The 15772-nt window shown below is 40.7% G+C and overlaps 2 protein-coding genes across 2 annotated transcripts; both read right to left on the bottom strand.

The window, feature by feature from the left end:
* Positions 1-2768: 2768 nt before the first annotated feature.
* LOC124120586 (protein TERMINAL FLOWER 1-like) lies at positions 2769-6225 on the bottom strand. Its single transcript, XM_046483444.2, has 5 exons — positions 6099-6225; positions 5234-5490; positions 4457-4558; positions 3675-3711; positions 2769-3056 (listed from the first exon to the last, which is right to left on the bottom strand). Exons 2-5 carry the CDS (start codon positions 5450-5452, stop codon positions 2863-2865), a joined length of 552 nt encoding a protein of 183 aa, XP_046339400.2. The 5' UTR covers positions 5453-5490; positions 6099-6225; the 3' UTR covers positions 2769-2862.
* A 1957-nt stretch (positions 6226-8182) lies between these two features.
* On the bottom strand, positions 8183-15702 carry LOC124120587 (phosphatidylethanolamine-binding protein 4-like). The gene is made up of 5 exons (XM_046483445.2): positions 15631-15702; positions 11430-11677; positions 10430-10531; positions 9957-9993; positions 8183-8447 (listed from the first exon to the last, which is right to left on the bottom strand). The coding sequence occupies exons 2-5, from the start codon at positions 11637-11639 to the stop codon at positions 8254-8256; spliced, it is 543 nt and encodes a 180-aa protein (XP_046339401.1). The 5' UTR covers positions 11640-11677; positions 15631-15702; the 3' UTR covers positions 8183-8253.
* Between the last annotated feature and the right edge of the window lie 70 nt (positions 15703-15772).

Here is a 15772-nt window from a genome sequence, read left to right as displayed (position 1 = left end):
CCGACCAACCTTGAACAACGCCCCCAACCTGAAGTTTTACATATGTTCTGGGTGCTGAAGTCGGTTCCGGTTACAAATTCGTCGTTATTTTCCTTTCCGAAGTTGCACTTTTGATGAAACCCGCCCTGACCACTAATACCAACGAAGGCCTCCCTTCTTCATTACTGTCAATTAATACAATTGTCAAGTGTGGTAGTGTAATACACACCAGACCTACCTACCCATGTACTTTAAGTGTTGAGAAACGAGTAGGTGACCTTAACATGGGCTGCTCTTATTAAGGTTATTTGTTTGTTTGTTTGTTGTTTAATGCCGCACTCAGCAATATTCCAGCTATATGAGGGCGGTCTGTAAATAATCGAGTCTGGATTAGACAATCCAGTTATTGAGATCATGAGCATCGATCCACGCCATTGGGACACGATGACATGAATCAACCAAGTCAGCGAGCCTGACCACCCAAACCCTTTAGTCGCCTCTTACGACAAGCATAGTCGCCTTTTACGGCAAGCGCGAGTTGCTAAACACCTATTCAACACTGGAATTTATTTAAGATGGCCTAGATTGTATGGCATTATTTCCCACGGGGTATGGATAGTCTCTACCGTTCCAAATGGTTATCCCATTGAAGCGAGATATAGAAAATTATTTTGATTTGTCGTACAGCCCGAAGCTGTCATTCGGAAAAACCCGTGTTAAACTTTTCGAGGTCGCATGATAAGAAAAACACATTCCGACTGATCTGGGGCCCGTTCCACAAAGCGATCTTAGCGCTAGGATGATCGTAACTCCCGTACTTTAACACAGGCTTACGACAGTCGTAGCACTAAGATCGCTTTGTGTAACAGGCCCCTGGTAATCGGCGCTGATTGGTCGGATGAAAGGTCGTTCTGACCAGACCCGTAAGGGGATGTCCTCAGATCCTTGATTAGCGGGAGCGAGAACTAACATCTGATCATAATGAGACTGGGTGCAATGGGGTTCAATGTTGCGCTCTAGATTATTGCACTGATATAGCGACGTGCTATGAGATACCATGCCACAGTTGACCATGGACACTCCACTTCGACACAGTCCTTGTCCCAACCTCTTAATTCCCTAGCGCCGGCAGGGTAACAAGTATTATTTTCAACGACTTTTGGTTTGACGCAAACCACCGACCTTCATTCTCCGGGCCACTCTAAACCCACAAGACCAAGGAGGCGGTCTCGCTGCAAGCCAGACCCAGGTCGAATTATGGTTGGTAAGCATGGTCTACATCTATCACAGTATTGGTTCCAATGGGAGTTATTCATCTGTGGATGTTCGTATATGTTATCATAGTTGCACAAGAAGGAAAATAAAAACAGCTTCTAACCTTACAACCTGGAAACGAAAAAAACAAAGTTTTTAACTATTTATGCAGTTTAAACAAATATACCGAAACGTTATTAATAATCTCTACGCCCAGTTGTATCATGTAGCTTAACATGTCAATAACGTATGTTACAACTGTCAGATATTTTAGATTTGTGTGTCAGGATCCATAAGCGAGGATTTAATTCGGCCATAAAGAATTGATCATCCCCACATCCAAAACTCGCCGAGGACTTGTTTTGTTAAGAATTCGAATATTTTATAACATGTATGTATCTAACAGCCCCCTGCTTGTTCTATGTAATTGAAACACAAAATATCTTAGTTCTTCCTAATCAATTGGTATAGTAGTGAGTTAGTGAGTTTCGTTTAACGCCGCTTTTAACAGTATTCCAGTTATATCGCGGCGTATCAGCTTAATGTGGGAGTAAAGCCCGACGTGAGCAGGTGGTAGTCGTTTACCACTTCAGTGAAACCCACGAGTACGGGTATAGTGCTGACAAACCTAGAAAAATAATCGGTGCGAACCGGGATTCGAACCCACAATCATAGGTTTCTGGCGTGCCCAAGGGACGCAACTCTGCACAGCTAATCGCGGCGCCTTAGACAACTGGGCAACCGTGCCCACAATTGGTATAGTAGCCATTTCTTATCGACCGTCCGTTGGACCCGTGAAGCCCCAGGTTAGAATTGGTCTTCATGCAACCCATGCTTGTCGAAAGAGGTGACTTACAGGATCGGGTATTCAGACTGACGCGGTTGATGCATGTCAGCGTATTCCAAATGCGTGGATGATGTTCATGATGGCAATCACTGGCTCATACTCGAGTATTTACAGATCGCCGACATATAGATGGAATGTTCCTGAGTGTTGCGGTTAAAAAAAGAGAGGGGGATAACCCTGAGAATTATGTTATATTTGTCTAATCCAGCAAACAAGAATGTCCCCAAGCTGTATCAAGTAGTATCTACATAAACAATACTATAATGTTTGTTCATAAGAGCCCACAGCTCCAGATAAAATTTTGAGCAATTGAGTTTTTACTCTAGGGTTTCTATTTTTATTGGGTTATAACATTTTTCATTGGGTAACCAATATTTTTTCACTCATCTATTCATCAATCTATTGTTTTTTCCCCAAAATTAGTGAACATTTTAAGATTTAAAAAAAAATGAAATATTATTTTAGATGTATAAATAAATAGGCTTGACCCGGAAAGTAAATAAGCTTGTTATTGTGTTTCGGAAATTAACTCCTTTGTACGTATGCTGAAAAAGCTTCATTGGTAATTTACTCGACGTGTTTATATAATTTGAGTTTTGCATTGAACGCATGCGTTTCTGTACGCAAGTTAATTGAAAACAATTGGGTTTTGAATATGTTCTGGGGGTATTTTACGCAAATACGCAGCTTATCTGTAGCTCTGAAGAGCTCCTTTTATTTAACAAATTTGTTATTTCCAAAATCAATACAACATGGTATTATTCTTATATCTCAAAAAGAGATTAAGTATGCGGGACCTTCACCTGAAACACCGCAACCGGTTCATTCAAATGGTTGTCCGTCTTGAACCGGTTTAGTTGGAAGTGGCCTCTCGATCGGTCCGAGTTGTGGAGCACCGGTCTCTGATTGGATGTCCAGCGAAAGACATAAAACTGGTACCGGTGTGTGCCTCTTGGTGGATGTGGGCCACGGTAATCTGGATGTGCAACAAAAATATTTCTGTACATCAATCAGGCTATTATACTTTATGTCTTGTGTGAACATTACCTTGTATAAACATCAATTAATCACATGTGTATATATATAACCTTCCTACTTCAAATTTCTGTTCGACTCCTGAATATCCGGAGTAGAACAGTTCTTCAGCAACCCATGCATGCCGTAAGAGGCGACTATGCTTGTCGTAAGAGGCGACTAACAGGATCGGTTGGTCAGGCTCGCTGACTTGGTTGATGCATGTCATCGTATCCCAAGCTCATGGTATCAATCGCTGGGATCTCTGGTCCAGACTCGATTATTTACCGTCTATATAGGAATATTGTCGAGTGCGGTGTCAAACAAACCTCTGCCTTTGTTCATGATGATATTTATGGTAACGTGACTATTAACATTCTGGCGCCTCATACGGCAGGTTTGGTTGTATATTCTCAAGGAGGCTGAGAATTAAATTAAAACGCGCGGTGATCCATAGACCCGTGCGATAATGTAGAGTTTTGTGCACGTTTTAAAGGGCGGATCTGGCATTAAAAACAATCATTATTATTATTACTGTTATTAGTAGAGCGATACGTATATAGGTTTCAAAAATACTTACGAACGAGTTCTTGCGACGGCTTCAAAACGCCATTCGTCTGCGAAACATAATAAGTGAAATGTGGATTAATTTTTCAACTTCTGGTTACCAGATACTTGACCCGTGAAGATCCGGGGTAGAATAGATCTTCAGCAACTCAACTGCTTGCTATAAAAGGCGACTATGCTTGTCATAAGAAGCGACTAAAGGGATCGGGTGGTCAGGCTAGCTGACTTGGTTGATGCATGTCATCGTATGCTCATGAGGTCAATCACAGGATTGTCGATTATTTACAGACCGCCGTCATATAGCTGGAATATTGCTTAATGCGGCGTTAAACAACAAATAAACAAACAAATCAGATACTGCTGGGCTGCATTCAAAGTCTTTGTAAATATTACACAGACGCATTTTCACATCCAGATACTACAGGCATAGACGTCCATGGAGGAGATAATATACGAGAAACACTGTGCATGGTCAAGAACGAACGTGTATAAAATCGCCTAACTTAAATTCTTCAATTTTGTAGTAAAGTTTGTAACCAAAGCAAATAGGAGCCATATTCATCTGTCGGAGTGAGGTTTATCTATTTGATTTCAGTAAAGATATTACGGACTACGAATTCATAAACCTTATATTATTGCGTAACTGACATGTGAGGTGTAAAACAAACTTCCACTTAGTAACCTACACCGAAACGTTGCTCTTAATTGTAATAAAGAAGTTGTTCATCCATAAATCTTATCCTTACTTAGTAGTCCAACTTCTAAATGCCTATCAAAGAAGAAACTTTCACTTACCTGTTTAACGACAGCGGCGTAGTGGAGGTAGTTGCTGCCGTCGGAGCTGGCGCACGGGTAGGGAGCATCTGGGTCCGCGAACACAAGGACGTAACTTTCACCCTGACAACAAACGGATACATAAAGCACGTAAATACATAAAGGTGGGGTGGGGGCCGAATAAATGTGGTTTGGTTCCGATAAGGTGCTGACCAACCCCGTGAGGATCCCGGGTGACAATATAGGTCCCCAGCAACCTATGCTTGTCTGGCCTTGAAGATCCCGGTTAGAATAGAACTGTAGCAACCCATGCTTATCGTAAGAGCCGACTGAATGGATCAGGTGGTCAGGCTCGGTGACTTGTTTGACAGCATTTCTTTGTATCCCAATTGTGTGGAATGCGGTATGGTTAGGATCACATCAAGTACAGTAAACTACGGTTATAACGAACACGCTTATAACGAACTGACGGATATAACGAACTTACTTTTTGGGTCCCGACTATTAGCTGTTATTATACTGTATATATGCTTATAACGAACTACGGTTATAACGAACTAAAATAAGTAGTCCCTTTGAGTTCGTTATAACCGTACTTTACTGTATGTGTTAAATACCACAAAATTTTCACAAAGAAATATTAATTGCCAAGTCAAATCACTACACGTGCACCGTTGTAATCGTTATTGCCTCATGTGTCAGATACCCTTTAATCTGGGAGCCATATTAAAATATAACCGACAACAGCATACAAATCCAACAGTGATTCACATGGTAGATCAAAAGGTCAATACTCACTTCCCTCCCTTGTTTGAACTCTATACGTGGCACACTGGTAACGTCTCCGATATGCAGAAGAGTGTTACATGCGATCTGCTGCCCGGAGTAGTAAACATCCAACTTGGGGGGTGATGGGTTTGTGCAGAGGATATTGTCAACGTTACAGTCCGCGATGAGGCCTTCCGACCCGTCAAGCAGCTGCAGGAAGCAGACGACAAGAAGTCCTGTCGCGTACATATTGGAAGCCCAGGACAATGTTCCCACGTGGACTTTATCTGTTGAGGTAGATTTCTTATCAGTATCAGGAAAAGGAGCGACTTCGGACGTATTCATAAATATAACTTATATTAAGTAATTATTCACGTCAGCTGTCGTTTTCACCAATTTGTATTAGCTTCAAAATCGGATAATTTTCTTATTCACTTATGTATTGTACGTACATTCGTTAAACAATCACCGATTTTTCATACAATGACTATGCTTCAAGGAATCCGTGAAGATCCGGGTTACAATACTCTTTCAGCAAGCCATGCTTGCCGTAAATGGCGACTACGCTTGTCGTAAGAGACGAGTAATGAGATTGGGTGCTCCGTCTCGCTGACTTAGCACTTGCATGCTATCGTATCCCAGTAGTGGGGATCGATGCTCATGATATCAATCACTGGATTGTCTGGGCCAGACATCCGTCGAATAGCCGAGTGCCGCGTTAAACAACAAACAAACAAACTATGCTTCAACGTGTGGGGTGCGTACACCCCCTTCTGGATCAGCGCAGTGCCTGAAGTAATGAGGACACACATATGAATAACAAATATACGATATTCCTATTTTATGTCAGAACATTTTCTGATTTTTTTCACAATTATCAAATGTGACAACTTGCCTCAATTTTTCGTTCTCAAGATCAAACTGCCAGGGTCTTCACCGGGTGTTGGCGAAGTTATGACGTAATAGGTCCACGTGCTGCACGTGATGATTGTGCACGACGTGTTAAAAAGATTGCGGTTTCTTTCACCTGAGGCATTTTCCGTAATACATCATTAAGTTTAACTTGGTAACTAAACTCCTCCTTAGAATAGGTCATCACCAATCCATGTTTTCCGTTAGAAGCGGCTAACGGGACCGGTTGGTCAGGCTCGCTGACAAGGTTGATGCATGTCATCGTATCCCATTTGCCTGGATCGATGCTCATGATACCAATCACTGGAATTTCTGGTCCAGACTCGATCATTTACAGACCGCCGTCTACATTGGAATATTGCTGGGTGCGGCGTTAAACAACAAACAAACAAACAAACAAACAAAACATGGGGTTCATGGGGTTAAAAATACTTCCTTTCCTCCCTTGCTTGAACTTTATACGTGGCACATCTCCGATACGGAGACGAGTGTAGCGTTGATCTTGTGACCGGAGTAGTGAATGCCCAACTTGGGAGGGGATCGGTTGGTGCAGAGGGTATTGTCCATTTTACAAACCTGTACTTCTTTTATCTCCTCAATGCCGAGAGCCAGGCAGGGTAACGTCTTTTTGTATGACGCGGACAGGGAATCGAACCACCGACCTTCCGCTCTCCCAACTAAACCGACCCGTGAAGATCGGGGGTAGAATAGGTCTTCAGCAACCCATTCTTGCGGTAAAGTGCGACTGTGCTTGTCGTAAAAGGCGACTAACGGGATCGGGTGGTCAGGCCCGCTGACTTGGTTGATGCATATCATCGATCACAATTGCGTGGATCGATGCTCATGATATCAACCACTGGATTGACTGGTCCAGGCTCGATTATTTACAGACCGCCGTCATAAAGCTGGAATATTGCTGAGTGCGGCGTAAAACAACAAACGTAGGACTTCGGCCAGTTCTATATAGTTGTTGATATGTGGTTTGTTTCTTTGTTGTTTAACGCCGCACTCAACAATAGTCCAACTGTATGACGGCGGTCTGTAAATCATGTGCATCGATATGATGACATGAATCAACCAAATCAGCGAGCCTGACCACCCGATCCCGTTAGTCGACTCTTACGGCAAGCATGGGTGGCTGGAGACCTATTCTAACCTGATCTTCACGGATCTTGATCTGTGGTTATTCGAATACAAAAACTAAATGTTTCATCTGTTTATTCATGTATTGCTAAAACACATAGACCGATATTTAAGATTTGTGTGACAGGATACATAAGACAGGATTAATTGTGCACAGATCCCAAACTTTATTAAGAATTACGATTACATAACTTTGAAGTTTACAATAGCCAACTGTGCAGAGTTGCGCCCCTTGTGCATGCCAGAAACCTATGATCGCCCTGATTATGTTTCTAGGTTTGTCGGCACCATACCCGTGCTCGTGGGTTTCACCGAAGTGGTAAACGTCTGAGACCTGCAACACTTTGGGCTTTCCTCCCACATTAAGCTGACACGCCGTGAAATGACTGGAATACTGTTAAAAGCTGCGTTAAACTTAACTCACCCACTACAATATCCAACTGCTTGTGCTACTTATTTTAGTACAATACATCTTAATTCGTCCAAATCAGTTGGTATAGTAGCCATTAGCTGACTGAGAATTGTTTTACTGCTTGACTGCTGCAATACTGCTACTATATTCTTCCCAGTCAATGGGTATAGTAGCTATTTCTTATCCACCGTTAGCCATTTTATTATCCTGAAGCTCCGGGTTATAAATGGTCTTCATCAACCCATGCTTGGCAGCTAACGGGTAGATGGTCAGGCTGACTTGGTTGACGCATGTCATCGTACCGAAATTGAGTAGATCGATGCTCATGATGTTAATCACTGGACTGTCTGGACCAGACTCGATTATTTACAGATCGCCTTCATATAGCTGAAATATTGTTGTGTGGGGCGTTAAATAACAGAGAGGGGATCACCCTGAGAGCTATGTACATTTGCCTAATCCAGCAAACAGAAATGTCCCCAAACAGTATCTACAAAAACAATAATATTATGTATGTTCGTAAGGGAGCTTTTTATTTGTGCTTTCCATAATCAATACAACATGGAAATAGCCCAACATGGTGTTAAGTGTGCGGGACCTTCAGCTGAAACACCGCAACCGGTTTTTTCAAATGGTTTTCCTTCTTGAACCGCTTCAAATTGAAGTGGCCTCTCGACTTGTCCGAATTGTGGAGCACTGGTTTCTTGCAGGATTTCCAGCGAAATACATAAAACTGGTACCGGTGTGTGCCTTTTGGTGGATGTGGGCCACGGTAATCTAGATGTGCGACACAAATATTGTATTTCAGTTACAAGCATATCAACCATCTTCCCGAGGCAAGGGCTTTAACTGACTATACAAGTCCACCCTTGCCGAACTAGGCTGGAGTTCCGGAGTTACACTTTAACTTGACTATGTATAGTCCAATCAAAACCGCGTAAAAGAACTAGACATCCGGTTCGTAAACAACATAGATTTCTGTCGGTTGAAGGATTTGCAAAGCATGTGAACCGCCAACTGGGTGTCGACAGATATTTGGCAAATCAAGGTGCTCAAGTTATCTGATGCACTCCGCGAGGTAAGACCCGTTTTATTTCTAGATAGATCTTGACTCTAGATCTGATGGTCTTGACAGGGCGCTGCCTTTTTGTTTGAAGCAATTTGAAATCTGATTGGTCAATATGATCGACATGGAAGGGACATCACTCGTAAGAGCCACTTGTAGTGCTACGATCGAGCCAGGAAATTCCAGCCTAGTTCGGAAAGGGTGGAAACTGGTCTTTTATAGACAGTTAACGCCCTTGCCTCGGGAAGATAATAACAACACGTCTTTATAACATTTGACAACAAGTGCGCGATACACACGCTTATGTTCATTATTATATATACCAGTCAAAAGAAGTTAAGGCCACCCGATTATTTCATATTACTGTGATTAATCCGTCATGAAAATATCGGGTGGTCCTTCACTTCTTTTAAGTAGGATAAAATGCAATTATCACTGTTGATAGTTAAATGCGCATCTTTGCACGAAATATGCCTCTGTTCATGCTGAAATGGTGACTGTTAACCATCTAGCGCCTCATAAGGCAGATTTGGTGTTGAGCGAGTGAGTTGGATTTAACGCCGCTTTTAACAGTAATCCGGCCCCGTCATGTCACAGGGCTACTGTTTGTTTGGTTTGGTTTGTTTGTTGTTTAACGCCGCACTCAGCAATATTCCAGCTATATGACGGCGGTCTGTAAATAATCGAGTCTGGACCAGACAATCCAGTGATTGACATTACGAGCATCGATCCACGCATTTGGGATCGATGACATGCATCAACCAAGTCAGCGAGCCTGACCACCCGATCCCGTTAGTCGCCTTTTACAACAAGCAAAGTCGCATTTTACGGCAAGCATGGGTTGCTGAAGACCTATTCTACCCCGGAATCTTCACGGGTCCACAGGGCTACTGCTTAATGTAGGAAGAAAGCCCTAAGTGATGCAGGTCTCAGACATTTACCACGCTACCGAAACCCGCGAGCACAGGTACGGTGCCGACAAACCTAGAAACATAATCGGGTCGAAACGGGAACAAACAATTTCAGGTTTCTGGCGTGCCCAAGCGACGCAACTCTGCACAGCGAATTGCGGTGCCTTTGAAGACAGGGCCACCCGTGCCCCCATTGGTTGTATTTTCCCCATGAGGTTGAGAATTAAATTCGAGCGCACGCTGAGCAGATCCATTCATGGGCGATATTAAAGCAATATGTATACTAGTATATATCTCATTAATACTTACGAACTAGTACTTTCGAAGGCTTCAATTCGCCATTCCTCTGAAAACAATTAAGTGAAGCGTGGATAAAATCTCAACTACTAGTTACTATCGTCTGTTAGTCTGCATTCATGGTCATACATAACATTACACAGACGTAGTATGACACTCGGATGCTGCAGCAACAGATCTAGATTGCCATGGAGGAGAGGAGAGAATCGTCACGCCTTGGTTAAGGACGAACGTTTAAAAAATTCCTAATCAGAAGTAAAAGCACACCCTTTATTGGAAATTGTACTTAACATACACCATGAAGCCCAAGGCAGCTATGAGTCAAAGTCACTTGTTGCAGTGGAGTTTCTTCACAAATTGATTTTTTTCAACACGGTTACCTATTTCAATAACGAAAAAACGGTATACAGGTCCTTGAATTCATTTTTTTTTTATTTCACTGTGCCAAATTTTAACGAGATGTCTAAAAACAAACTTCTACTTACCTTTTTAACCACAGCGGCGTAGTGGAGGTAGTTGCTATCGTGGGATTTGGCGCCCGGGTGGGGAGCATCTGGGTCAACGAACACAAGGACGTAACGTCTCCCCTGACAACAAACATATTCATGAAAGTGTCAATTCTCTCATATGGTGCGTTTAGTTAGAATACAAGACAATATGAACACAGTTAACCAACACCATTACTTACACTACCGCTGCCATGAGTGTGTGACGTTCACGTATTGTAACCAAACTATTTGACCAACATGTTGCTAATGGATTTACGTTTTCAGGATTTTTAGTTGTCGACGTGCCTCGAGGGGTATTAGGTGTGACGTCATGGCTGTGCGCGAGTCTATGTTCCCCTACCCGTAACATGATCATCCGAGTTCAGTGTTCACTCCTTAAATTCATTCAAATTATGACCCCTAGGTATGTTTAGCACAGGGACATGATCTTACCCAAAAGGAAAATAACTATGCCATGTAGAGGAAAACGGAGTGAGTAGGGTTTTACATCGTCGTTTGGAACCGACAATGGCCATTTGATATTCTCTACAGCTACAAAAGCAGATATTTTTTATGCGATTTTTGTGGTAGGCAATTTCCTTTTTGTAAATGTCTGAAGCATTGATTTTTAATTATTTTAAAAGAAATTTGCGGGGTTGACCAACCAACAAACAAACACAGACTAAATGATAATGGGAATATCTCAGTGTCAAGTCTAGACTGGGTCTAGAAGGAGATTTTAGGACGCTTCATGTGGTTTGGTTAGGATCAAATCTTGAATGAGGCTTTACATACATATATATATATATATATATATATATATATATATACCATAAGAAACATTCTCACAGAAATAATGGTTGCCAAGTGAAATCGATCAAAACGAAACGGGAGCAATATTGAAATACAACCACTACAGCGTTAAAAAACAAAATTCATTCACCCACACGTGTCCATGGCATATTTTTGTATGGTAGTTCATTAGATAAATACTCACTTTCCTTCCCTGCTTGAACTTTATACGTGGCACCTTGGAAACGTCTCCGATATGTAGACGAGCGTTACAAGCAAGCTTGTGCCCGGAGTAGTAAATGCCCAACTTGGGAGGGGATCGTTTGGTGCAGAGGGTATTGTCAACTTTACGATGGGCGTCCGACCCGCCAACTAGCTGCAGGAAGCAGACGACAAGAAGTCCTGTTGCGTACATCTCAGAAGTCCGGGCCAATGACCTCACGTGGACATGATCTGTTGACGAAAATGTCATCAGTACCAGACAAAGACGCAGTGGTAAATGCCACTGTACGTGAACGTACTATTCATAAATATGATTTATATATAGTTACTGTAATTTTTCTAGTCAGCTGTCGCTTTCACCAATTTGTATAATATATGATTGTCTATTAGCTTCAAGATAACTTTTATTTACTGATATAGAGTATCCCCGTGTTATGGGCTTTCGGACGCTTAAGAAACATTCGTAGTTTGCTCTTTAATCACGTTAACAACTGTTAAACATCTCAACCACTTATAAAAGACAATTTTCTCTTAAAAAAACAAGCCATCGTCTGAGTATTTACAAAATCTGTGTGATGCTACATCCCCCGTTATAGCGCGAGTAATAATGACGTCCGAAAACCCATGATCCGACGATACGTACATTCCTTAACTCTCTGGATGCCGAGTTTTTAACTGAAAAGTTAGGGTTGTGCGAGAATTGCACTCACGCGGCACTGGATCTACCGCCGGTTATAACATTACGCAGAGATGTAAAATATTAAATTTCCTATCTGATGGTGGAAATTTAACTTCAAATTTTAAATCGGTTCGAAAAAAAGACATTGCTAAGTGTTGTCCGAGAATTTATTCAGTTCGCCGCTTTTTATTGTACACTGAAATACTGTGCGACGATTTTTTTTTAAATTAGCTGTTTTACAGAAACTGAGCGAAAAAATACTGCCTTATATCTGAATGCCATAAATATATATCCAAAGGATTCATATGCTTATGTATAACGTAATACATTCAATGTCAGAGAGGTTACACACGTACAAAGACAAGGGGGCATAACTCCGCTATACTTAGCACTAGTTTATTGTAACTCAGGTCACTTGGTAAGAATTAGCCGTGGATAAGGACAATATACTTTCGTGGTGATTTGTTCACGAGGAAGCAAACTATTCCAATACAAATATCTATATTGAAACTACATACGTTTAGGTATAAACAAACCCATCAGAAATGATGAAATCGTTCTTCATAAAAGAGGAAGTAAAAGCAAAACGGATGGCCCTATCTAAACCTCAACTCTAACCCTAATTCCAACATTCTCCTGATTGTGCAAGTGTAATTTGACTAATGTTGCACCATTCTATTTGACATTATGGCATTGACCACGTCGGAGAAGGATGACAATGGTATTTTGATTAATAATCTCCCCTACTTTTCGTTCATGGTATGGAAAATCTCAATGTATAAAACGGAATTTGACGCTTTTTGGACACCATAAAATGACTGCTATACAATGTAAAATAATTCTTGAATATATAAACAATTAGACAGTTTACCGTGTACCTTAATTGGACAAGACACGCACCTGTTTTGTATCAATTTTACGCAATCAAATACCAAACAGAATATTTAAAAACAACCAAAATTATATTCAATGTTGGAAATGTATTTGTTCATGATTATGTAATTTATTCTCTTCATCTCGTCTGAGAATCACACAATAAAAGATGCGAAGACTGTTCCTTTGGTATAGTTTTATCAGGAGCATCGTATGTGGCTCGACCAACGGGGTAATGACACGGTTTATATTTTTTTAAATTTTCAAAATTCTTGGAAAAATGAAGTAAACAGTTCAAAATCCTGGGATCACAATATTTGAATAAAAGGTTCACCCACTGATTATATAATACCAAACGAGAGGAATTATTCGAAATTTGTTTGTGACTATAACGCGCACCTGGCGTACGTGTCGTTATAGGTATCACCTTTCTCTATATGAATAACGCAATAAAAAACAATTCCAAGACCAAGACAATTCTTCTAACATTGTGGACATATTTTAACAAAATATATTATCCATTTTGTTAAAGTAATATATTCAGTTGTAGTTATAAAATAAAATGAAACGGCCGTTCATGAACCTGTTTTGTTCTTTTTATGAAATTACAATACCGTATTGACTATTACACTCCAAAAGAATAGGTACATGCTGCAGTTACATTTACATTTCAACTTCTAACACTCGTCTAAAGGAAACAATATCGTATACGACACTATCAACTTATCAATTTCTTATGTTAACAATGTTCAAACAAACAGGTGATTATCTCAGAGGTTCATACATTTTGTGGTCAAAATCTACGTATGATATCACATTGAGCACTGATAAATATCCATAGTGAAGTTAATGGTGTGAAAAAGTGGATAAAAATTTTATGCAAAATCAACATCATGATTGAAACTGTCCACAGCAGGATACAATGATCGTGTGTACTTTCATTCAAGGACCTTTACCTCAAAGGTACAAATATGTACAACAATGTTGACGCATGACATCACTACCGACTTTTACAAAATGGCGTGTTCACTGACAACAGTTCGCGGGAATTTGCGAGGGGACTTTCGTTGATTGAGGGATCTTATTTACATAAATGTGACATGTAAGTAATCAAAAACATTCCGACAATGTGTGTACTGTTATTTGTTGTTATATTGTTCACGGAAACCAAGAGAAATAGTCAGAAATTCCGATAAATACCGTTGTCGTTGTGCGTGATTTTGCGTCAGTCATGGCGTCACGCAGTACGAAAACTTTGTCTATTTCTGTTCAATTTGTCAAGTCATTGCAATGTTTCTATTTTTTAATGCCTTAGTTCTTCCTACGATTCTCTGCCTATGCATATTCTGAAAATGTTGAGCCAATGTATGCAACAAATAGACAAATGGATAGATCTAGCTCAAAATAGGAAAAAATGCTACACTGTGTAAAATCTGAATTTTGCATCGTTTACATTTCAAACAAGTGCAGTTTCCGAGAACAGCGTTCGTTTTCAAACCTCATAAATTTTGCTTGATTTCATCTAAACACTTTGTATTGGTGACAAAGACCATTTGTCATTTGATTCTAAAACGTATGAGGAATTCACGGATGTATGTATCGCAGCTGAGTTTGATATATAGATAGATATCTACGTGATGTTACAGGCGTTTCATAACCGGTGTGCGGAAACGTGATTTTGTAAACACTATCCAATATAGCGGAAAGTTCACTTCGGCGTTCCTGTTTGCGTATTTTCCAAAACATTCTAAACGATTCTAGGGTTATCGGCTACGTTTTGGAATGATCATTGGTGATTTCATAAAAGACAGATACCCGTGATCACTAATATGCTATTTTTGAAAATCATTTCTCCGAGTAAATATCCGAAATTTAGATTTCAAAACATGCTGTAAATAACGCCGTGATTGGTGATTCAGTAATGTGTAAAAAATGGCGACATTTACGATGTACCTAATGTTCAGAGGTCATTTTCAGATATTGCTTAGCCTAAAATGCCAGTCGACGATATCACAAAAAAGGAAATTTCCAACATCTTTAAAAAATGTGAAGTGTATCTGTGTACGTGATGTATTTTGAATGTTATTAGACTTCAAAGTGAGGGTTGAAGAGGAGGTACATATATATGTCCCTCTGGCATCCAGGGGGTAAACAATCACCAGTATTTCACACAAGCACTATGCTTCAACGAAAGAGGGGTGGGGTGGGAGTTGGCATCCTTGCACGTACGAGGCCATATCTACGAGGTTTTTGCGAGTTTGTTTATTATTATAAATAGTTACATGCTCTTGTGGTTCACATTATTTCATTATTCCTTTTCACCATGACACGGGCACCAAACCTGAACAATTCTGAATGACGACGGATGTTTTGATACTTCACACGAACCCATTGTTGACAGCTCCGAGCCTCGGATGTGTGCACGACATATCCCACCCCTCTCTATAACGCGACAAATCACGATCAATATGGCTCCTCGAAAACGTAGATACTTGACGACTGGTCATAACATTTCACTGTACATGTTTCTGTACGTGTAACTTTATATCCCATACAATGAATGTATTAAACACGAACCGGCGGCGGACGGACAATTATTGCAATACGAACAATGATACATGTACAAACCTACCCGTCAGGTAATATGGCGCACTGTAGATACAGTGAAACCAGAGTGATCTCCCTTATTTCGGGGACTCTTAAATGCGACGGAATATTTAGCGAAATAAAGTTGGGCTTTTCTTAATAAGAGACCCGTGAAGATCCTGGGTAGA

This window comes from Haliotis rufescens, unplaced genomic scaffold, assembly GCF_023055435.1.
Source record: "Haliotis rufescens isolate VD_foot unplaced genomic scaffold, xgHalRufe1.0.p SCAF_1, whole genome shotgun sequence".
NCBI lineage: Eukaryota > Metazoa > Mollusca > Gastropoda > Lepetellida > Haliotidae > Haliotis > Haliotis rufescens.
This window is presented reverse-complemented; position numbering and strand designations above follow the sequence as displayed.